This window comes from Phoca vitulina, unplaced genomic scaffold (genome assembly GCF_004348235.1).
Source record: "Phoca vitulina isolate PV1807 unplaced genomic scaffold, GSC_HSeal_1.0 scaffold58, whole genome shotgun sequence".
Lineage (NCBI taxonomy): Eukaryota > Metazoa > Chordata > Mammalia > Carnivora > Phocidae > Phoca > Phoca vitulina.
In genome coordinates, this window is record NW_022589761.1 from 6,586,460 (window position 1) to 6,610,690 (window position 24,231).

Below are 24,231 nucleotides of genomic sequence, written 5' to 3' on the forward strand. Positions count from 1 at the left end.
CCCAAATCAGTTCTTCAAAGGCTCTCCAGAGAGTCATATTGAAGGAGGATACTTCCAGTAGGCAGATTATAAATAATGAGCAAAAAAAAAATTTTTTTTTGATGTAGTGGAGCGAAAATATTCTTAATGGGCAAAATCAGGCTCCAACATTCCATCCTTGTAGTTACATCCTTCTGAACAGGGTTTAGGCACTCACTCCTCCCCTGGGAGAACTTGATGGACGTCTTTGGAAGTGATAGTACTGCCAATGACAAAAACATTCCAACTCCACAAACTCTAGCCCCATATGACCCTGGAAGAAAGGGGAAGGTGGGCCAGATGTGGGAGCTAGGCAGCATATAGAAGGAATTTCTCTGGCATGGTTCAGCTTTCTGAGTCCAGCAAGAATATACAAATATAATAAATTCCAGAAGTTCCTCACAATAAGATATTACGTGGTTATTAAAAATTAAATTGAGGAATAACCAAAAAACAGAGAAAAATTCAAAATATACTGACAGTGGCTTAAGCAGGTTACTACACAACATGTACAACTATTCCATTTACCAAAAGGTCATATATATCATTACGGATAGAATGTCATACATCAGCAATAGAAAGAAAAATATCTGGGGGCACCTGGGTGGCTCAGTTGTTAGGCGTCTGCCTTGGGCTCAGGTCATGATCTCAGGGTCCTGGGATCGAGCCCCGCATTGCGCTCTCTGTTCCGCGGAAGCCTGCTTCTCCCTCTCCCACTCCCCCTGCTTGTGTTCCCTCGCTTGCTGTGTCTCTCTCTGTCATTTAATAAATAAATAAAATCTTAAAAAAAAAAAAGAAAAATATCTGGATTTATACCTCTAAATGTTAACATTATTGATTTCTAGTCTGTGATACTGATTTTTGGTTTAAGTATACTTCCATAACTTATATAAATTTAAATTTACTTCCTATTTTCTTTAGAAGAATCAAGAATGTCTTGATTTTAGATTATTTTTAAAGAAATTTTATTAAAGGGAACTTCTTTAAAAATAGGTGAAAAAAAGTCTGTTATGGGTCCTTAGGTTAGATTTATAGCTCAGCATATTCTAAATATAGTTGGCTATGAATGGTTTGTCTTATGTCCCTTCTAACAGTTTGTTTCCAAGCATACCTAGGGGTTTCTGCCTAGAGAAGAGCTAAGAGGCTCAAACCCTGGTCTAGTTGTTTTATGTCTTTTGATGGAAGAATTTATTTCACTTCTGAAATATTAGCCATAATGCCCTGCAACCAGTGAGAGAATCACCTTGCTCCATTAGTTTCCCTTTGGATCCAACATCAAGGGAGTCAAAACTGTAGGGCATAAACTTGACTAGGGAAAATTCACATTCAAGAGTTCCTGTGAATTCACAATAATTTGGACATGCTGCTATAGTTAGGATTCTTTCTTGTCAATTCCCATGGTTTATCATTGCACTTCTCCAGAGGTCTTTGTTATGTTCTACCTTTGACCTACTTTTTTTTTTTAATTTTTTTTATTGTTATGTTAATCCCCATACATTACATCATTAGTTTTAGATATAGTGTTCCATGATTCATTGTTTGTGCATAACACCCAGTGCTCCATGCAGAACGTGCCCTCCTCAATACCCATCACCAGGCTAACCCATCCTCCCAACCCCCTCCCCTCTAGAACCCTCAGTTTGTTTTTCAGAGTCCATTGTCTCTCATGGTTCTTCTCCCCCTCCGATTTCCCCCCCTTCATTCTTCCCCTCCTGCTACATTCTTCTTCTTCTTTTTTTCTTTCTTAACATATATTGCATTATTTGTTTCAGAGGTACAGATCTGAGATTCAACAGTCCTGCACAATTCACAGCGCTTACCAGAACACATACCCTCCCCAGTGTCCATCACCCAGTCACCCCATCCCTCCCACCCCACCCCCCACTCCAGCAACCCTCAGTTTGTTTCCTGAGATTAAGAATTCCTCATATCAGTGAGGTCATATGATACATGTCTTTCTCTGTTTGACTTATTTCGCTCAGCATAATACCCTCCAGTTCCATCCACGTCGTTGCAAATGGCAAGATCTCATTCCTTTTGATGGCTGCATAATATTCCATTGTATATATATACCACATCTTCTTTATCCATTCATCTGTCGATGGACATCTTGGCTCTTTCCACAGTTTGGCTATTGTGGACATTGCTGCTATAAACATCGGGGTGCACGTACCCTTTCGGGTCCCTACTTTTGTATCTTTGGGGTAAATACCCAGTAGTGCAATTGCTGGATCGTATGGTAGCTCTATTTTAAACTTTTTGAGGAACCTCCATACTGTTTACCAGAGTGGCTGCACCAGCTTGCATTCCCACCAACAGTGTAGGAGGGTTCCCCTTTCTCCGCATCCCCGCCAACATCTGTCCTTTCCTGACTTGTAAATTTTAGCCATTCTGACTGGTGTGAGGTGGTATCTCATTGAGGTTTTGATTTGGATTTCCCTGATGCCGAGCGATATTGAACACTTTTTCATGTGTCTGTTGGCCATTTGGATGTCTTCTTTGGAAAAATGTCTGTTCATGTCTTCTGCCCATTTCTTGATTGGATTCTTTGTTCTTTTGGTGTTGAGTTTGATGAGTTCTTTATAGATTTTGTATACTAGCCCTTTATCTGATATTACCTTTGACCTACTTTTATTTCCCCTGTTGGATTATGAACAGCATAAAGGTAGCAATTATATCTTATTCATCTGTGTTTCATCCTAATACACAGGCACAACTTCTGGTACACTGTAGGCATGTCTAATGTCTTAGATAGAAATCCCACTTCTGGATACTTAGGAAGAATTAAAAATAAATAAGTATTACAAAGATGTTCACTGAAGAATTCCTGATAATAGGGGCACCTGGGTGGCTCAGTTGGTTGAGTGTCTGCCTTCGGCTCAGGTCATTATCCCAGTGTCCTGGGATTGAGCTTTGAGTTGGACTCTCCACTCTGCGGGGAGTCTGTGTCTCTCTCTCCCCCCTTGCCCATCCCCCCACCCCGCTCGTGTGTGTGCTCTCTCTCTCTCAAATGAATAATTTAAAAAAGAATTCTTGATAATAATTAGTAAAAAAAAGGTTTCAGAATAAACAATGTGTTAAATAAGATATGATAGACCACACTATAATCACTATGATTTTGGCCTCAATTTAATTGTCAAAGAGAGATACTCATCAGGAATGGCTTAGTGAAATACAGCAGAAGGTATAGAGTTGGAAAATAGTAGAATCTGGTAGTTAAATAAAGATTGAGGACTTTGGAACTCAAGTTCTAGTTTCATCTCTCAGGAACTCTGTGACATTTCACAACTTATTTCAGCCCTTGATGCCTCACTTGCCTAAGCAGTTTACTGAGAATGGTAATACCTCCCTTACAGGGTTCTCATGAGGATTAAATTAGGCAATACATGTCCTTATAATAGTGTATTAGTCAGAGTTCTCCAGAGAAACAGAAACAACAGGATGTATGTGTGTGTCTGTGTATATTGAGTTAAGAAAGAGATTTTAAGGAATTGGCTCATAAGATTGTAGAAGCCTGTTAAGTCTGAAATCTATAGGTCAGGTCAGCAGGTTGGACACCCAGGGAACAGCTGCGGTTTGAGTCCAAAAGCTGCCTGCTGGCAGAGTTCCTTTCTGCTCTGGGAGAGAGCAGTCTTTAGTCTATCAAGGCCTTCAACTGATTAGATGAGGCCCACCCACATTCTGGAGGATAATCTGCTTTAATTTAAATTAAATGTTAATCTCATCTAATAAACACCTTCACAGAAACATCCAGAATGATATTTTTTTTTTTTAAAGATTTTATTTCTTTATTTGACAGAGAGAGACATAGTGAGAGAGGGAACACAAGCAGGGGGAGTGGGAGAGCGAGAAGCAGGCTTCCCGCCGAGCAGGGAGCCCGATGCGGGGCTCGATCCCAGGACCCTGGGATCATGACCTGAGCCGAAGGCAGATGCTTAACGACTGAGCCACCTAGGCGCCCCCAGAATGATATTTGACCAAATATTTGGGCATCGTGCCCAGCCAAGTTACATAAAATTAGGCTTCATAAAGTCCACCCCTTGTCAATTTGGCACCTGCATGTCCTTAAACTATACTTAATATCTGAATAAAAACAGTAACAAGGACATACTTAATATCTGATATAAAACAGTATAATATCTGAATAAAATAGTATAATAATCTGAATAAAAACAGTAACAGACATACTTCCACCTAACATGATACAACTATCCTGCATACAACCAGAAAATACACGAATCCTTTCCCCAGAAGAGGGTGCAAAGTCTTGCATGATGTTTACTTTTCTCCCTTATATCCCACAACTTAAATATTATTATGTAAAGTTAACAATACTTACATACTATAAGGTCAATACATCTTATATTACATGATAATGGTATAAAAAAGGAACAAAGATATTTATATACATACGTACAAACACACAACAAAATAAACACTCATGACAATTATAGTCCCAATTTCTGAAACTGGTCACGTGGTTGTAGTAGGCATTTATAACTACCTTCTTGCACCACCCATTCCATATTCCCTTTGCCCTCAGCAAGCTCCTCAGCTGGTCATGGTTCTTTACTTGGTGGGGTGACCCAAACATTCATTCTTGGGTGTCTGGCCCATGAGTAACCCTGCCTTTATAGTTTGTAGTTTGCCATTCACTTTAATCATAGGGCAGGGTAATATTAAGAGATGCCCCAAAGGATCTCCTGTACTCTAGACATACTCCTCCTTATCTCCATTGTGGAGTAGCAGTCCAACTTCCCCTTGGTAGTCAAGATCAATCACCCCAGCCAGCACACTTACTCCCTTCTTTGCCTTTTGATTCAGAGGGATGAGAAACCCAAAGCGGTTGGGTAGCAGTCTTAATTTATAGTTAAATGGAATCACTGTATCTCCTGGTGGAAGCATTCCTCCCTTTGGAACTAAGACCTCTATGCAGCAGAGCACAGGCTGTGGGGAGGGGAAGCAAAAATTGTGCTATTGGGTAACTAGGGGTAATAGTGAGTGCTGTCACTCCCAATTCAACCCCTTGATGCCTGGCCTTGTGAATCCTGACTATGGGAGAAACAGCACCAGAGACTGGATGCTGATACCAAAGCATACACAGCCTTCTGCAGAACCATGCCCCAGCCCTGCAAGATACTGCCACCTAGCTGGCACTGTGACTGAGTCTTCAAAACATCACTCCATTCTGTCAAGCCAGCTGCTTCAGAACGGTGGGGAACTTGGGAAGACCAGTGAATTCCATGAGGATGGGCCCACTGCTGCACTTCAGTTACTGTGATATGAGTTCCTTGACCAGAAGCACTGCTGTTTAGAATACCATGATAGTGGATAAGGCATTCTGTAAGTTCACTGATGGTAGTTTCGGTAGAAGCATTATGTACATAGGCAAATCTGTATCTGGAGTGTCTGTTCCATTAAGAAAAAACATGTTGCCCCTTCCATGATGGAAGCAGTCCAATGTAATCAACCTGCCACCAGAGAATGGTGCTATATCGGGGACTCACTGTTTGTCTCTGCTAGCAGATTGGGCATTCAGCAGTGGCTGTAACCAGGTTGGCCTTAGTGAGTGGACACCCATGTTGCTGAACCCATGGACAGCTGCCATCACTGCCACCATGGCCACTGTGTTCAAGAACCCATTGGGTGATGACAGGGGTGGCTGAGGAAAGAAACCAACTGATGTCCACAGACTGGGTCATCCTATCTACTTTATTAAAACCCTCCTCTGCTGAGCATTTAACATGGGACACAAAGAACTTCACTTTTACCCATTCAAAGAGGTCTGTACCTCTTTTCCAGACTTCCTTCACATGAATTTTCCAATCATGTTCCTTCCAAGTTCCTGACCACCCAAACCACTGGCCACAGCCTGTGAATCAGTATGTAATCGCACATCTGACCATTTCTTCTTCCAAGCAACAAAACAAAACAAAACAAAACAAAAACCAGGTGCACTGCTTAAAGCTCTGACCAGTAGGATTACTTGTGCCTTCAGGGCATACTTGGCCCAATCACTTATACATCACTTCCATTTTATGAAAGTGCTGCTATGCACACCGAACTTAATAGTTTGTTGGGTCAGATTACACCCAGTTTATGATGGTAACTTGGTGGCCCATGGTTTAGTGTTTAGTCTCTAAGGCCCAGTAGCAGGCCAAAACCTGTTTCTCAAAAGGAGAGTAGTTAACTGCAGAAAATGGCATGGCTTTGCTTCAAAATCCTAAGGGCCTGAACTGTGACCCATCTATAGGGTCCTGCCAAAGGCCCTAGACAGCATCAGTATCTGCCTCTGATATTTCAAACACCCTTGGCTTTACTGAGCCTTTTGGCCCAAGAGGCAAAGTGCTTGCATAGCAGTTTGGACCTGTTGCAGAGTTGCATAGCCTTCTTTTGTTCTGGGCCTTACTCAAAACTAGCAGCTTTTCACATCCCTTGGTAAATGGGCCAACATAATACACCCAAATGAGGAATAGGCTGCCTCCAAAATCCAGAGGTCCACTAGGCTTTGTGCCTCTTTTTTAGTTGTAGGAGGAGCCAGATGCAACAATTTATCCTTCATCCTTAGAAGGGATATCATAACAGGCCCCACATCACTGGATCGCTAGAAACTTCACTGAGGTAGTAGAAGGCCTCTAAGTTTTTGTTGGATTTATTTCCCAACCCTGACACCCAGATGTCTTATCAGTAAATCTAGAGTAGTTGCCATTTCTTGCTCACTAGGTCCAATGGCATAATGTCATCAATGTAATTGACCAGTGTGACATCTTGTGGAAGGGAAAAATAATTAAGATCCCTGTGAACTAAATTATTATACATGTAAACTAAGTTACAGGGCTGGGGAGCTGATGTACCCCTGAGGTAGGACACTGAAGGTATATTACTTGTTATTGCCAAGTGAAAACCGTTACTTCTGGTTGTCTTTATTTACAGGGATGGAGGGGGAAAATTGCCAGATCAGTAATCGCATAGCAGGTACCAGGGAATGTTAATTTGCTCAAGTAATGAAACCACATCTAGTAAAACAGCTGCAGTTGGAGTCACCACCAGCCTATGATAACCCACTGTCATTCTCCAAGATTTCTGTCTGCAGAGGCCAAATAGGCAAGTTGAATGGGTATATGGTGGGAATCACCACCCCTGCATTTTTAAAGTTCTTAATAATGGCACTAATCTCTGCAATCCCTCCAGGAATGCAGTATTTCTTTTGGTCTATTATTTATTTTTAGGTAGAGGCAGTTTTAGTAGTTTCCACTTGTCCTTTCCTCACTCAACAGGCCAGAGAGACAGTTGCTGAGTATGTCTGTTCCAATTATCCATTCCAGAACTGGGGGAAAAACCACAGCATGGATTCAGGCACCCACTGGGTCTGCTGTGAGATAGACCTTAGCTAAAACAACATTGATCACTAGACCTCCTTAAGCCTCTACCCTGACTGGTAGACCAGTGAGGTTTTAGGTCTCCTGGAATTAGTGTCAGCTCAAGGCCAGTGTCCAAGGTCTGATTATTTCCTTTTCCTCAAAGTATGGTCTTCCTGGTAAAGGCTGTGGGTTCCTATAGGAAGGCATGGGGGAAAATTATCAGCATAAATTTTTGGCAGTGTAGCAGGGTTTTTCATTCAAGGGGTTCTGGGTCAGTATACTGGGTCAAGTCTTAAGAATTGACTGACAGTCCATGACTTTTTATTATTCAAGTTAGGCTTTTGTTCACTTGACTAGAACTCTTTCACTTATACAGATCGACTAAGAATTTAGACTTCCCATCTATTTCACTTCCACCGAAGAAAACTAACCATACTCCCAGTTACCCTATAACAGAGATTAACAAAAAATCTTTCATGATCATTTTGCATTCATCACAATAAATTATTTCATATTTTTAAAATCCACGTTTTAAGTTATACTTAAATTTTTAAAAATTTCCGCTGGAAACTTAATTTTCAAGTAAAACCTATGTTGCAGGAAGCTTAGACTTCTCAATCTCACACTCTTAATATTGCAGTCTCTCATATAGTAACTACATTCAGATCACAACCACACACATTATCTTCCATCCAGATTTTAATTTGCATAAGTTGCATTCAAACACACAAAAACAAATTTACTAGATCTCTCACAGATCTCCCAATCATACTCAATTAAAACTCACATATATCAACCTCAAAGTCACAATGTTTAATCACCTGCTCTTGCACTGTCATACAATTCATTCAGAGACTTGGGTACAGTCACAAACCACTTTCCCATACTTTGTATATTTCACTCAACACCTTGGACAATATCAAATGCAAACCAACTCATACACGTGACCAAGAATCAGACCCAGAAACACAACCACTTGTTCTCACAGATAAATTTCTTCATATGACACTTTGAGATAGGGTTTCTGTACTTTTAGCAAGGTTAAAAATCTTTAGATTTGCCTCTTCTGGCAGATAATCTGTACTAGTTTCCACCCCTCTCAGTCAATTCTGGTTTCTCGCACACACTTAGACCCCACAATGTCGCTTCACGCCTCTCGCACGCATACAGGTAAGGCTCAGGATCAGCTCTGCCTGGCCCAGGTATCTGTTTCATCCATCAGGGTCCATCAGGGAGACCAGCCTCCTCCCTTCTCGCGACGGACACCTACCACAGCCAACCGCTCCTGCTAGTCATACGTAGACCCAACACAAACAGCCTCCCACAAAACTTTACAAACTCACTGCCCGCATAGTCGCGCCACCTCATAGCATGCGTAATCAATCACAGGTCTCAAATGGCCCCTCACTCCTAAGCCACGTTATATTACACACTTCACAATCACTGCGCGTGGCCCCACACGGGTATACATCACGACCACTATTTCAAACGGTCTCAGAAACGTCTCACAAACTAATTTCCTCATTCAGGACACACTCAGTCGGTGTAACATATACATCCTCTCCCTCTCGATCAAACTCACCCTCGGCCACTCGCACCTTCGGACTCAGAAAACACATCTCCCACAGCCACCTTACAGACGAAGGCCGGATCCCTCCGCATCGGACAACAACAATTCCCTCAAAGCACAGCACGTGCGCGTCCACCTTGAGAGGTAGGGACAGCCACGGTGCCAGGCTTGGGGAAATCCGCCCTCAGAGGAATCCGAGGACCCGGATTCAGACCCAATATTCGGGTCTGAGCCTTCGAAAGGGAGAGGTGGTAGCGTCACTCCAGGCCCGATGAAACTGCGCAGGTGCATCCTGAAACGCGGCAGAAGATTTACCACTTTCAGCTCCCCGGGGCTTTCCTTTTGGACTACGTTTCCCAGAGGACACAGCGGTTCAAAGCTATTTCCGGTAGGAACGTTGGCTGACTGGTCGGCCGCAGAGGCACGTGAGGGCTTTTTACTCGACCAGCGGAGTGTGCGAGGGTAGGCGTGCGGCCTCACCTGGAATGCAAATCAGAATTTGGACCAGAGCCCTTCCTGAGGATGCTGAAGGTAAGGACTCCTGGAACTCCAGGCCTGGGCAAGAGGAGTGTCTGGAGCGTTAGGCCTCCAAAGTGCAGGAGCTGCTCTAGGAGGATAGATGGGGTTGTTGTGAGTGCTTGAAGGAAACTATGAGTGTGTCTCCGGACTAAGGATATTTGGCTGTTAGTTGTGAGAGCGACTGGATTCGGATCGTGCTTTTGTGACAGTGTAATTGTCTGCGTGGCCATTTGTGTGAATGGAGTTTTTATGTGGTTGTGACCATGATTGCAGGTAGCTATTTGTGTGAGCCTCAGATACTTGCATAAAAGAAAAAAAGCACAATTACGCAAAGCGTTACACCCAGGCTCGTAATCAGGCAGTTAGGGAGACATTCCAGTATTCAACTGTAGATTCATACAACACAAAGCCAAAAAGACATAATACAACTCACGTTTATCATCATCCCACTACCCCAGACACAGACACATATATATAGTAAAACAAAAACAACCACTCCCCAACCACAAACTGCCCTTATGCCTACTTAGCCGTCATCCCCAACAGTTATCTGAAGAGCTCAAACACAGCACCAAGTGTCACAGAATCATAGTTACCATGGTCACAAACAATGTCTACTCCACATCACACACAAGGTCACACAAAGTTTGAGCTTCAAGAAAGGCCTGGTTGGGGGCACTGGCTGGCTCAGTCAGTAGAGCATGGGATTCTTTTTTGTTTTTGTTTTTTTGTTAAAGATTTTTTTAGCATGGGATTCTTGATCTTGGGGTTGTGAGTTCAGCTCCACATTGGGTTTAGAGATTACTTAGGAAAGGCCTGGTGTCTCGTAGTTCTTATCTACCTCACTACTTCTGCCATTCCCCTTAGAAATACCTAGGGTAGGAGGAAAGAATGGCACTGTTGCACTTCCAAAATCAGTGTCTGAGATGATTAGGTGCTGCTGCTTACCAAAGTGTTCATATAAACTTCTAAAATTCTTTTGTTATATTACTTTATTTAAAGTAAAAGTTACCTATAATTCTTCAACCACTCTAAACATTTTTTAAAAGATTTATTTATTTATTTATTTATTTGACAGAGAGAAAGAAAGGGAGCATGTGAGCAGGGAGAGGAACAGAGGGAGAGGGACAAGCCACCCCACACGGGGCTTGATCCCCCTGAGATCATGACCTGAGCCGAAACCAAGAGTGAGATGAATAACCGCCTGAGCCACCCAGGCGCCCCATCTTTGAACATTTTATTACAAGTGCTTTCACCCTCCTTATATGCATACATATATGCTTATGTATATGTGTGTTTTCCCCGAAAGATTAGACCACAATACACATTGTTTTGTAATTCTTTATTACAGGATATTTAGGTCTTTTGTATGTATTCAGGAATAAATTTCAGAAGATTTTCCAGGATGCTTCCAGGTGTGCTTTCTCACCAGTACTTCGAATTAAAGTCTCAAGTATTTATTTCGGTTTGGATTTTTTTTTTAATAGAGAGAGAGTGCATGTCCATGTGCGTGCGGAGGTGGGGGGACAGAGGGAGAGAGAGAGAATCTTAAGCAGGCTCCAGGCTCAGTGCAGAGCCTGACACACAGGCTGGATCTCGTGACCTGAGCTGAAATCAAGAGTCCATCGCTTAACTGACTGTGCCACCCAGGCGCCTCTGGCCTGGAAATTTTTGTTTCGTTGATTTCTTCTTTTTCGTCTGTGTTCCATCAGTCTCTGTTTTTAAAATTCCTGTGAGTCATGCATTAGGGCTTTTGGGTTGTTTTCTATTTCTCTAATCTTTTTGTAATGTCCATTTCCTTTTCTTTTTCCTCTTAATTCAGTGAAGATCTTGTCAGGATAGGTCTGAACAGGTTGGTTGTGTTCATTTTATCATAGGGTTGGGACACTGGTCTGCCTAAATCTTTCCTGCTAAAAAGCCTGGGCCCAGTCTTTCTTGACTCCATTCTACTATACCTGGCTTCCCTTCTTGTTTTGAGTAAGGTTGGGATTTGTCCAATTTCCCTCTAATCTTTCATGTATGTGTGTATGGAGATTGGGCATAGGAGACGTGCAAGGGGAAGAAAAATGTCATTCTGTATTAGCAAGTTGGTAGCTAAGAAGCAAGATCATCTCATGTCTTTTTTTTTAAACTCCTCTCATCCAGCAACATTTTCTTTGGACTGTGAGTTTCTTCTAAAGTGGAACTAAGAAGAGGACTAATACATTGAATTCTAAAAAAAAACCATGGCCCATGTAAGTTGATTTTTTTGTTCCTAATGTCCTTTTTTTTCTATAGTCCTATGAATATTTGCATTCTTTATCCTGATATTGTTGCCTGATTGAATATCATACAAGAACTTACTAGTGAGTAAGTGTTAGTTTCAAAACTTCAAGGTCTTCCTCCTCTCCTTTCTAACCAGTGTTCTTATAATCATTCAATAAATAATTTTTCATTTCTCATATGCTCAGACTTCTGCCAGGAGAAGGAGAGAACAGAAATAGTATTCTTCTGAAAAGAGAAATACTGATGTTTCTCTTGTCAGAACTTTGGTTTGATGAGGTGATTTAACAAATATTACTTCTAGGTAACTACAAGTAAATCAGTGGGGGAAAAAATCAGACACATACAAATCATCCCTTGTGAAACTTAACTTGTAGTGAGAGAGACAAAAAATAAATTTATATAATACCAGACTTAAGATTTAAGACCCACAGATATATATGCACGTATATATATAAACAAATGAACAAAACAATTACAAGATAAAACTAAGAGCAAAAAATAAATATATGTCCTATCAATAAATATATATGAATTTTAACTCAGAAAAAGGCTTTTAGATTGAGTCTCAAAGAAAAACTCAACTCTGTATTTAAGAGACTCTGAGACACGTGACTTAGAAAGTTTAATGAAAGGATGGATAAATTATAACAAACAAATGGAAACTAAAAACAGACAAAAATTCAGGACACATCATACCACTAAACATGGCAAAGAAGGACACTATATAATTCTAAGGTATACATTTCAAAATGAAGATAACATAGTTATAAATGCACATGTATCAAATATCACATTTCCGTGAGCAGATAGGAAAGCAGATAGAAGAAGAAAGCAGTAGAGGACACTAATTAATCCTTTCAGTCAAAGTCAGGCCAAGTGGACAAATTTAGTAAGGATGAAACACTCTATCAAATCTACCTAATTGATATATATTCAGTTCTGTATCCTAGTAATAATAATTATACATTCTTTTCAAGTGTTCATAGATCAGTCAGGAAAAATAACAAAATATTAGGCTACAATTAAGTCCAAGTAAGTAGAAATGATAAACCATATCATCTGAACACAATGAAATACAGCAAGGATTTAATAACAAAATCAGAAAAATAAAGTTACTCTTAACCAACAATTTGTAAAATCTGTCTCAATAATTGCTCCTGGATCAAAGAAGAAATATAATCTAAAGTAAAGACTTTCTGGTACTCTGTGATAGCACTATATTTTGGAACCCATGGGATTTTGTTAAAGTAAGACTCTAAGGGCAAAGTTACAGTTTTAATGCTTCTAACAAAAATAATGAAAATACATAAGTTGAAAGGGAGTAGAAGCATCTGCCTTCGGCTCAGGTCATGATCCCAGGGTCCTGGAATCGAGTCCCACATCGGGCTCCCTGCTCGGCAGGAAGCCCGCTTCTCCCTCTCCCACTCCCCCTGCTTGTGTTCCTGCTCTCGCTGTCTCTCTCTCTGTCAAGTAAATAAATAAAATCTTTAAAAAAAAAAAAAAAAAAAGTAGAAGGAAATATGGAAGGAATTTATAAAGATAAAAATTGTATGTGTTAGAAAACAGGAAAAACTTATCATTAATAAGACAAATCTCAAATTAGGAAAGAGAAAGTGCAATATAAAAATTTAAAAAGGGGAAAATCCACAGAAACAAAGGAATCAAAAGAATCTTGAAAAAATACTTTATTGGATTATTTGCAAATATATTTTATTTATCCACATATATACCATTTTTAATTGCTCTTGCTTCTTGAGATCTGAATTTCTGTTTGGTATCATTTCTTTTTAGCTTGAAGAACTTCCTTCAGCATTTCCCATGGTTTGTCTCTTTTGATGATAAATACTCTCAGCTTTCTTAACATAAAAATGTCTTTATTTCACCTTAATTTATAAAATAAGTCAGGAAATACATCCTCTTCTATTTTCTGGAAGAATTTATTGAATTGTAGTATTTCTTCCTTAATTGTCTGATAGAATTCAACAACATAGGGATTGGTGGTAAGCACAATAATCACCCCCAGATATGTCTACTTGCTTATCCTGGAACCTGTGAATATGGTACCTTATGTGGCAAAAGGGAATTTGCAGATGTTATTAAATTAATGATTTTGAGATAGGGAGGTTATTTTTGATTATCTGAAGAATCAGGATCAGAGGGAGATGTGAGAATGTACTGTGTATACTCCTGTTAGAGAACTGCAATGTTACTGGCTTTGAAGATGGAGGAAGGGGGCCATGACCCATGTAAGTGGCCTCTAGAAGCTAGTCAAGGCAAGGAAAAGGCAAGGAAATAGACTCTTTCCTAAAGCCACCAGAAAGGTACAGAGCCCTGCTGACACCTGGATTTAGTCTAGTGAAACCCTTGTTGGACTTCTAACATACAGAACTGTAAGATAATAAATTTGTTGTTTTAAGGTACTATATTTGTTACAGCAGCAATAGAAAGTGAATATACCATCTGAATTTAGAGTTTTTTTCATGGGGAGACTTTAATTTCTTTAATTAATATAGGGCTTGGGGGGCTTTTTTTTTCTTTTCTTTTTTTAAAGATTTTATTTATTCGAGAGAGGGAGAGAGTGTGAGCACAAGCGGGGGGAGGAGCAGAGGGAGAAGCAGACTCCCTGCTGAGCAGGGAGCCCGATGCAGGGCTTGATCCCAGGACCCTGGGACCATGACCTGGGCCGGCCAAAAGCAGACGCTCAACCTACTGAGCCACCCAGGGACCCTGGTTTTATTTCTTCTTGAATCAGTTTAGTAATTTGTGTCTTTCAATTAGCAATAATCGTGCCTCGGATAAACCTCACTGGCTACGATACTGCCACTGCGCAAAGCTTAATTTGTGTCTTTCAAGAAATTTATTTCCATTTAGATGTCAAATTTATTAGCATAAAGTTGTTTATAATATTCCCTTATTATCCTTTTAATGCCTGTCAGATCTATAGTAATGCCCCCCCCTTAATTCCTGATGTTAATAATTTGTCTTTTTTTCTTGATCAGTATACTAGCAATTTATCAGTTTTATTGATCTTTTCAAAGACTAGCTTTTAGTTTTACTGATTTTTCTCTCCAGTTTGCCCTTTCTTTGATTGCTACTTTTGATTACTGATTTTATTCTTTCCTTTCTTCTGCATAATTTTCTCTTCCTTTTGAGTTCAAAATTCCCTTTTTTCTTTTACCCATGGGCTACTTAGAAGAGTGTTCTTTAACTTACAAATTTTGGGGGACTTTTTCAGATCTTTCTGAGAATTCATTTTTAATTTATTTAGTTCATAATTTAATTCTATTGTGGTCAGAGAACATACTCTGTAACATCAGTCCTTTTAAATTTATTGGGACTTGTTTTATGTCCGAAAATGTGGACTATCTTGGTTAATTCTCAATGTGCCTTTGAAAAAAAAAAAAAAACAGTGTTATACTATTGTTGGATAGAGTGTTTATCCCCTAGGTCAAGTGTTTTGTGATAGTACTCAACTCTTCTCTATCTTTTCTGATTTTTTTTGTCACTTGGTCTATCAGTTACTGAAAGAGGACTTTTGAAACCTACAAATACAGCTGTTGATTTGTCTGTTACAGTTCTGTCAGTTTTGCTTTATGTTTTGAAATTCTGTTAGTAGGTGCATGTATATTTAGGATTACTATGTCCTTTTTTTTTTTTAAGTTTATTTATTTATTTTTAAGTGATCTCTACACCCAGTGTGGCGCTTGAACTCACAACCCTTAGATCAAGAGTTGCATGCTCTTCTGACTGAGCCAGCCAGGTGGCCCAAGATTCCTATATCCTCTTGATGAATTGACGCCTTTATTATGAAATGTTCCTTTGGTAATATTCTTTTTCCTGCGTTCTATGTATTAATATAACTGCTTCAGCTTTCTTTTATTGTTATTTCATGGCATATCTTTCTCTAGCCTTTTATTTTAACTTAAGTGTATCTCATATAACAGCATATAGTTTGGTCTTACTTTTTTATCCAGTCTGATAATCACCGCCTTTGAGTATCTAGACCAGGGGCTAGCAATCTGTGGTATGCTGACCAAATCCAGCCCACAGCCTCAAGCTAAGAATGATTTTGCGTTTCTGAAGGGTTATAAATAAAGAAGAATATGTGATAGGGACCATATGTGACTCTTAGAGCCTAAAATATTTACTATCTGAACCTTTTCAGAAAAAGTTTGCTGACTTCTCCACGGACTGTTTAAAGTGAATGTAATTATTAGGTTTTAATCTATTATCTTGTCATCTAGTCTTACTTTTTTCCCCTATTTTCCTGCCTTCTCTTGGACAAGTTTTATATTTGCTTAGTATTCCATGTATCTTCACTACTTTTTAGAATTCCATTTATCTCCACTATAGGATTATTAGCTATACTATATTTTTACTGTTTTATTGTTTTAGGGGTTGTTCTAAGGTTTCCAGTATGCTTTTAAAAAGAGCTTATTACAGTCTTATAGTAATTATACAACTTCACAAATAATGCAAAAATCTTACAACTAGATACTTACATTTTCCCTTCACATCTTTTTATTCTATTGTTCTCATATATTTTATTTCTAAATGCATTAAAACCACAAAGCTTTCTCTTCTTTAGATGGCCAATTATATTTTAAAGAAATTATGAAATGAAAATGGTATCTTTTCTATTTACCCCCAAATTTATTATTTATAGTACTCTTCATTCCTTTATGGATAGAAGTTTTTACCTAGTATCAAATTTTTGTCCCCCTGAAGAACTTGCTTTAACATTTTTTGTAGCACAGGTCTTTTGGTGAAGAATTCTCTCAGGTTTTGTTTCTTTCAAAAAACAATCCAAATAAAACCAAACCCACCAAAGCTTTATTTCCCTATCATTCTGAAAGATTTCAGTTGGATATAGAATTATAGGTTGACAGCTTTCTTTCAGCATTTTAAAGATACTGTTTTGTCATCTTGCCTCCATTGTTGTTAATGGGAATTAATCTTTGATTCCTATTGTTGTTCCCCTATGCATAACATGTCTTTTGTAGGAAAAGGAGTCTGGTTGCTTTTAAGATTTTTTTTCCTTATCCTTGGTGTTCAGTAGGTTGATTATAAGTATGATCATAGGTATAGTATTCTTTGTTTGTTTGTTTTTTAAGTTTTATTTATTTAAGTAATCTCTACACCTAATGTGGGGTTTGAACTCACAACTCTGAGATCAAGAGTCCCACATTTTTCCAACTGAGCCAGCCAGGCGCCCCTAGCATTCTTTGTTTCATGTTACTTGTTTTGATTATTAAACCCTTATCAGATACATGATTTACAAAATTTTTCTCCATGTAGGTTGCCTTTTCATTTTGTTGATGATTTCCTTTGCTGTGCAGAAGATTTTTAGTTTGATGTAGTCCCATTTGTTTATTTTTGCTTTTGTTTCCTTTGCTGTTTTGGTATCAAATCCAAAAAGTCATTGCCAAGTACCTTTACCACCTATGATTTCCTCTAGAAGTTTTATACTTTCAGGTTTTATATTCAAGTCTTTAATCCATTTTGAGTTGATTTTTATGTATGGTATAAGATAGTGATACAGTCTACTTCTTTTTCATGTGGCTGTCCACTGTTCCCAACATCATTTATTGAAGAGACTGTCCTTTCCCCATTGTATATTCTTGGCTCCTTTGTCATAAATTAATCGACCATATATGTGTGGGTTTCCTATTCTGTTTCACTGATCTATGTGTCTGTTTTTATGCCAATACCATACTGTTTTGATTACTATAGCTTTGTAATGTGGTTTGAAACAAGAACATGTGATGTCTCCAGTTTTGTTCCTTTTTCTCAAGATTGCTTTGGTATTTGAGGTCTTTGATGGTTTCATAGAAATTTTAGGATTATTTGTTGTATTTCTGTGAAAAATTCCATTGGGAATTGAAGGATTACATTGAATCTGTAGATTGCTTTGAGTAGTATGGACATTTTACCAATGTTAATTCTTCCATACCTTAAGCATGGGATATCTTTTCATTTACTTCTGTCTTTCTTTCATCAGCATCTTACAGTTTTCAGTATACAATTCTTTTACCTTCTTGGTTAAAGATAGACTAGGTAGCCATTTTGGAAAATAAAGCCCAATCTGTATTTCATCTACCATATAGAATAAACTCCAATTAAATTGAATGATTTAATTTTTAAAAATGCAATCATAATATTACTAGACTAAAACATGAGAGTATTCCTTCATAACTTTGATGTTTGGAAGGACTTTCTAACTAGGATTCAAAATTTTAGGAACTAAAAGAGAAAGTATTAACAAATTTGATTACATAAAAATAAAAAACTTCTACATGGCAAGAAACACTGGTAAGAAAAGTCAGAAGAGAAATGACAAAATGGGGAAAGTATTTACAATTCGTATACAGGCTCTGAACTTATCATCTAATTTGTAAAGACTAAGAAATTTAAAAAAGAGACCAATGGCCCCGTAGGAAAAGAGTCAAAGGACATGAACAGAAATTTCACAGAAAAAGAAATGTAAAAGACCCCCAAAAAGAAAGGTACTCAACTCATAATTCAAGAAATACCATTTAAAATTCTACTGACATATAATTTCTTTATCATATTAAATTGATAAAAACAAAATGTTTTGACAAAATACTTTGCTGCCTTGGCTGTGAGGAAATGGGTACTTTCATATATTGCTGGTGTCTGACAAAATGGTCCAGCTGCTATAGTGGGAAACTTGACAGCATCTACGAGAATTACAAATGCATTTTCCATTTGACCTAGCAATCTGATTTCTGAGACTTTCTGGTACAGATATACCTGTATGTATACAAAATGACATATTTACAGGAATATTCATTGCACTATTGTTTGTTAGAGCAGAAGATTGGAAACAACCAAGTATCCATCTAGAGATGTCTGGTTAAATAAACTATGATAAATACAAAAAATGGACTATATGTACCTATAGAAAAATAAGGAAACCATTAACTTTAGAATTTAAAAATCAAGTACAGAACAGTGTATATATTATAGTATGTTACCTTCTGTGTAAAAGTGTAGAAAATAATATATATATATTTGTATTTGCTTAAAAACATTGCAAAGATATCAAAGAAACTTACGAAATTGCTCATCTGTAAGGGGTTAGGAGGTGGGAGACAAAATGGAAAGGACAAGGTGGGCGTAAGACATCTGAATGTTTATTTAAGAAAGGGAAACAAAATATAAAAATAAAAACTCTTCATTAAGGTTGGTGATTTTCTCTAATCATATTCAGTTACATAGATACAGTGATAGAGTAGGAAGAGAGATTTATCTAGGATTCAGGCTTTGCTTATTAGCAAATATGAAAAGGAAGTTCACATCAGGCTCGTTATGAAGTTGGATGATTAGCTGAATATAGACTTTAAGTTGGGTAAGAAGGGGAGAAGAGGTATGAGTGTGGTGAGTGACAATGTAAAGGTGTCCAGAGAGAAAGACAGCTGATATTTTGGAGATGTTGAAGTTACTATTAATGATGATGTCTAGGATAGTGATACAAAGAGTGAACTAGAGTGGAAGACAAGCTCATTGGAGAGGAGGTGAAGGAATTGGGAGGCCAGGATAATAGATGGAATACTTATATAGATTTTTGAAATCATTGAGAATTAAGATAGGAGTAGTATTGGAGATGGTGGCACTGAGCCAGGAGCTAAAATTCCTGAGGGGGAAAAATCTGCATGTTAGCACATCACTGCAATAGGTAGAAATGATGCATGTATAGTCTGATGAAATGATGACATTAGATTTTAGAGAAGGAGGGACAGTTGCTGGCACCAGCAATGAGGAGAAGAGAGGACAGAGTGAGATTGAGGAAAGAGTAAGATTGTAGAAGAAAAACCAGCCACCCAGTTGAGATGTCCTCACAGGAAATGGTGTTGTCAGGGGAAAATGGTTAATTGAATCACACATGGGAAATCTTTGAACTTTTCCACAATTTTGACTTTTCCAAATAGACATTATGGGAATTGGTGTAGGGTGTTCTCACTGGGTGGAGAGACATTTTTATAATCCAGCTTCAGAAGTCACATAGTTATTTCTGCTATACTTTATAAGTTGAGTAAGTCACAACTGTTTTCCCAGGATCAGGTTCAAGGGCAGAGGACATAGACCTTATACCAGTGGTGTGGGGGCATGTCAAGGTTACACTGAAGAAGAGCATATGGGATGGGAGTTGTTGTTCTATCTATCCTTGGAAAATACAATCTGCACTGGATATTTACTAAAGAATTTGCATGAAAAGTAAAAATGGTTATGACATAATGGTCATAATGATGAAGAAAAATCTTCAAGTCCTTTTTCTCAAGTTGGAGGTTTTCATAAGACATTCTGGAAAGATTAAAAAAATTCCACCTATTTAACTTAGTTGGAAACCTCTACTTATTTTTTTAAATTTCTAGATGACTGATTTTCCATCCTATACAAGAGGATGTGTCTGCAAAAATTGAATTTTTAAGAACATGGAAGCACTCTGCTTCATTTCCACTAAATTTCTTTTTGACCCATGTTACAAGCTTCCACCTTTGCCTATATACTCACTATACACTATATATATATATATATATATATATACACATATATATGTATATATACTGTCCTTTTCCTGCATGCTTTCTTTTAGCACCTCTTCTTCCTTTTGAAAAATATTTCTTATAATTACAAAAAATAGTACTGTTATTTGTCATTTTAGGGGATGGTGATGTTCAAAGATGTGGCTATAGATGTCTCTCAGGAGGAATGGGAATGCCTGAACCCTACACAGAGGAATTTGTACAAAGATGTGATGTTGGAGAACTATAGCAACTTGGTTTCACTGGGTAAAGTTATCTGCCTCTTATAATTTAGAATCTGTTTCTTGGAATTTCTGCTTTCTTTACCATGAATTTTAGAGCTACCTTTCAAATAACTAGATGAATTTTTTCTTTGCATAAAAATGTGCACACTTAGATGGGGGTGCGTCTTCATTTTCCCCATCCTTAACCCTTCCTCTGGTCCTTATAATTAATGTTCTTTCTTGATGATTAAAGAACAGAATTGGAATTCTGTACCATTAAAGCTTATGCTTAATTATTTAATTATTTAATGTTAATAAATTAATTGTTAATTAGTTAATGGTCAAAGAAACCACTTCATCTTTTGTTTCATTTGCACTGTGCTAAACCTGCAGGTGCACTAGAGTAGGTTAAAACTAAACACATGGGGCCTGGGTGTGAAGCTCTTTAGCTTTCCCAGTTAATGTAGTGATGGACTGGATCAAGAAATATCACTTACTATTTAGTGCTCAAATGAACACTATTGCATTTCCTACAACAAATGTGTTCTCTTTTAAACAATTTGCATTTGGGAGTTACATTCTAAGAACTTTTCATTTAACATTGAAAAATATCTGGCAATATATGTTAAGAAAGAAAAAAAGAAGAAGAAGAATATAGCAGGAGGGGAAGAATGAAGGGGGGGAAATCGGAGGGGGAGAAGAACCATGAGAGACGATGGACTCTGAAAAACAAACTGACGGTTCTAGAGGGGAGGGGGGTGGGAGGATGGGTTAGCCTGGTGATGGGTATTGAGGAGGGCACGTTCTGCATGGAGCACTGGGTGTTATGCACAAACAATGAATCATGGAACACTATATCTAAAACTAATGATGTAATGTATGGGGATTAACATAACAATAAAAAAATTAAAAAAAAATATCTGAAATAAGCATACTCAAGAAGCTGTTTTTTCCACATAGCGAAGTAGAGATAGAAAGCTTATCTAATATAAATGGCATTTTATCACCTATTTATTTGCTTTGTTTTTTTATCTTGAGTTTACCTGAATATGAGTGTTTAATTTATTCTTTTTGTCAACTGTAGACTTTATCAAATACCATTTTGTGCTATAGTTTATTTTTTTTTATCAATTCTGAACCATAGTATTTGGGTACTTTGATTTCCACTTCATCTCCATTTCTTTTCTTATAACCAGGACTTTCTATATCTAAGCCGGCTGTGATCTCTTCATTAGAGCAAGGGAAGGAGCCCTGGATGGTTGTGAGGGAAGTGACAGGAGGACGGTGCCCAGGTGAGTGAGCAATGATCAGGAGGCAGGAAGCTATTTCAAGGAGTAGGCCCACTGGTCAGAATGTTGGGCTAGTAAGGTTATTTTAGACTAATTAGGGAAAACCTGATTTCAAAACTAATTATAACACTATGTAATCAGACTGTGGTACTGGCATAAAGACAGACATATAGATCAGTGGAATAGAATAAGGGCGCCTGAGTGACTTAGTAGCCTAAGTGTCTGACTCTTGATTTCAGCTCAGGTCATGATCTCAGGGTTGTGAGATCGAGCCCCACATTGGGCTCTGTGCTCAGCATGGCATCTGCTTGAGATTCTCTCTCTCTCCCCCTTCCCCCACTTGCACGCGCTCTCTAAATAAATAAATAAAATCTTTCAAAAATGGAATAGAATAAAAAGGCTGGAAATAAACCCTCACATATATGACCAAATGATTTTAGATAAAGGTGCCAAGACCATTCAATGGGGGAAAGGACTATCTTTAATGAATGGAGTAGGGAAAACTGATTATCCATAGCAAAAGAATAAAGTTGGATCCTTAGCTTACGCCATATACAAAAATTAACTCAAAATGGATCAAAGAACTAAATCTAAGACTCCAAACTAGAAGAAAATATAGGGAAAAAGTTTCATGACATTGGATTTGGCAGTGATTTCTGGGATATGACACCAAGCAAGGTATAGGTAAACAAAGCAAAATAGACAAATGGGAGTACACCAAACTTAAAAATATTTATTCATCAAAAGACAGTCAACAGTGTTTATTAATTTTTAAAAAAATTCCTATGAGTTGCTTTACGAGGTAACAGGAATACCTTTTTTTAAGTGTTACAGTAGTGGATCAAGAACATATGTTCTAATGGTATAGTAGGAAAAATTAAGGTTGATTAGAAATTGGGAAAGTTAAAGAAAATTACATTGAGGAAGTAGAGATTGCAGAGGGTTGGGCGCCTAGGTGGCTCAGTCAGTTACATGTCTGCCTTTGGCACAGGTCATGATCCCAGGGTCCTGGGATCGAGTCCCTCATCGGGCTCCCAGCACAGCAGGGAGTCTGCTTATCCCTCTCCCTTTGCCCTTCACTTGTGCTCTCTCTCTCTGAAGTAAATAAATAAAATACTAAAAAAAAAAAGGAGAGAGATAGTAGAGGGTTGATTGGGAAGGAAGGAGGTCATGTAGGAAAGTATAGGGTCCTGGAGGCCAAGAGCAGGGCCATACTACAGATGAGTGGTCTTTGATGATATCTGTGAATCAGCATTAGTGCTGCAGAACTGTGAGAGAGTATAATTTCTGTTGTTTTAAGCCACCCAGTTTGTGGTTCTTTGTTACAGCAGTCCAGAGAAACTAATATGGAAGGAATCATGGAAAAATGATATATACTCTAAGTGTTTTGTTTTCATTTAAAGATGTCATTCTTCTATCAGGTTTTGATGCCTGACCACGCCTTTCTTTTCGCAAAGGTGTAGTGGTTTCTTTTTTAAAACTTTTAATTTTGAGGAGCGCCTGGGTGACTGAGTCGGTTAAGCATCTGCCTTCAGCTCAGGTCATGATCTCAGGGTCCTGAGATCGAGCCCTGCATTGAGCTCTCTGCTCAGCGGGGAGTCTGCTTCTCCCTCTCACTCTCCCTCTGTGCTCTCTCTCTCTTTCTCTCAAATAAATAAGTAAAATCTTAAAAAAAAAACAACTTTGAATTTTGAAATAATTATAGATTCACAGGAGGTTACAAAGAAATGTACAAGGAGGGCGCCTGGGTGGCTCAGTCGTTAAGCGTCTGCCTTCGGCTCAGGTCATGATCCCAGGGTCCTGGGATTGAGTCCCACATTGGGCTCCCTGCTCGGCAGGAAGCCTGCTTCTCCCTCTCCCACTCCCTCTGCTTGTGTTCCTGCTCTAGCTATCTCTCTCTCTGTCAAATAAATAAATAAAATCTTTAAAAAAAAAAAAAAGAAATGTACAAGGAAGTCCCATGTGCACTTCCTCCAGCCTCCCCAGATGTTAACATCTGGCACAACAGTACAATATCATACTGAAAAATTGACATGGGTACAATCCATAGAACTTTTTCAGACTTCTGTGTGTATAGTTCTATGCAGGTTTATCACATAGTCTTGTATCATACCACAGTAGTCAAAATAGTAGTACTATCACCTTAAGGCTCCCTCCTCTTTGTTATTGCTATACCCATCCCATTCTCCCTTATTCCTAACCCTTGGTAACCACTAATCTCTTCTACATCTATTTAATTATGTTATTTCATGAATGTTATATAAATGGAATCCTACGGTATGTCCTTTTGAAGTTGGCTCTTCTATCTCATGTATATAGTACCTGAATGTAAGAATATATATATTATATGAATTACAACTATATATATACACATAAACATATATATATATATATATATATATATATATATATATATATATGTTCCTTATATTCATGTGA

The 24,231-nt window shown here is 38.3% G+C and overlaps 1 protein-coding gene and 1 pseudogene across 6 annotated transcripts in view; one reads left to right on the forward strand and one right to left on the reverse strand.

Moving 5' to 3' along the window:
- LOC116623265 (zinc finger protein 461-like) overlaps positions 1-24,231 on the forward strand; it is a 67,707-nt gene that overhangs the window by 7,966 nt on the left and 35,510 nt on the right. For 3 of the 6 annotated variants that reach the window (XR_004297695.1, XR_004297698.1, XM_032390290.1), the window contains exons 2-5: positions 8,909-9,480; positions 11,614-11,702; positions 20,420-20,546; positions 21,700-21,795. Coding sequence is in view for 1 of the 6 variants with exons in the window: in XM_032390290.1 (XP_032246181.1) it covers positions 11,694-11,702; positions 20,420-20,546; positions 21,700-21,795 (232 nt within the window). In the remaining 5 variants the exon portion in view is untranslated. The remainder of the gene's footprint in view (positions 1-8,908; positions 9,481-11,613; positions 11,703-20,419; positions 20,547-21,699; positions 21,796-24,231) is intronic. The other 3 variants (XR_004297697.1, XR_004297696.1, XR_004297699.1) reach the window with 2 other exon arrangements.
- Positions 14,484-14,568, reverse strand: LOC116623475 (annotated as a pseudogene).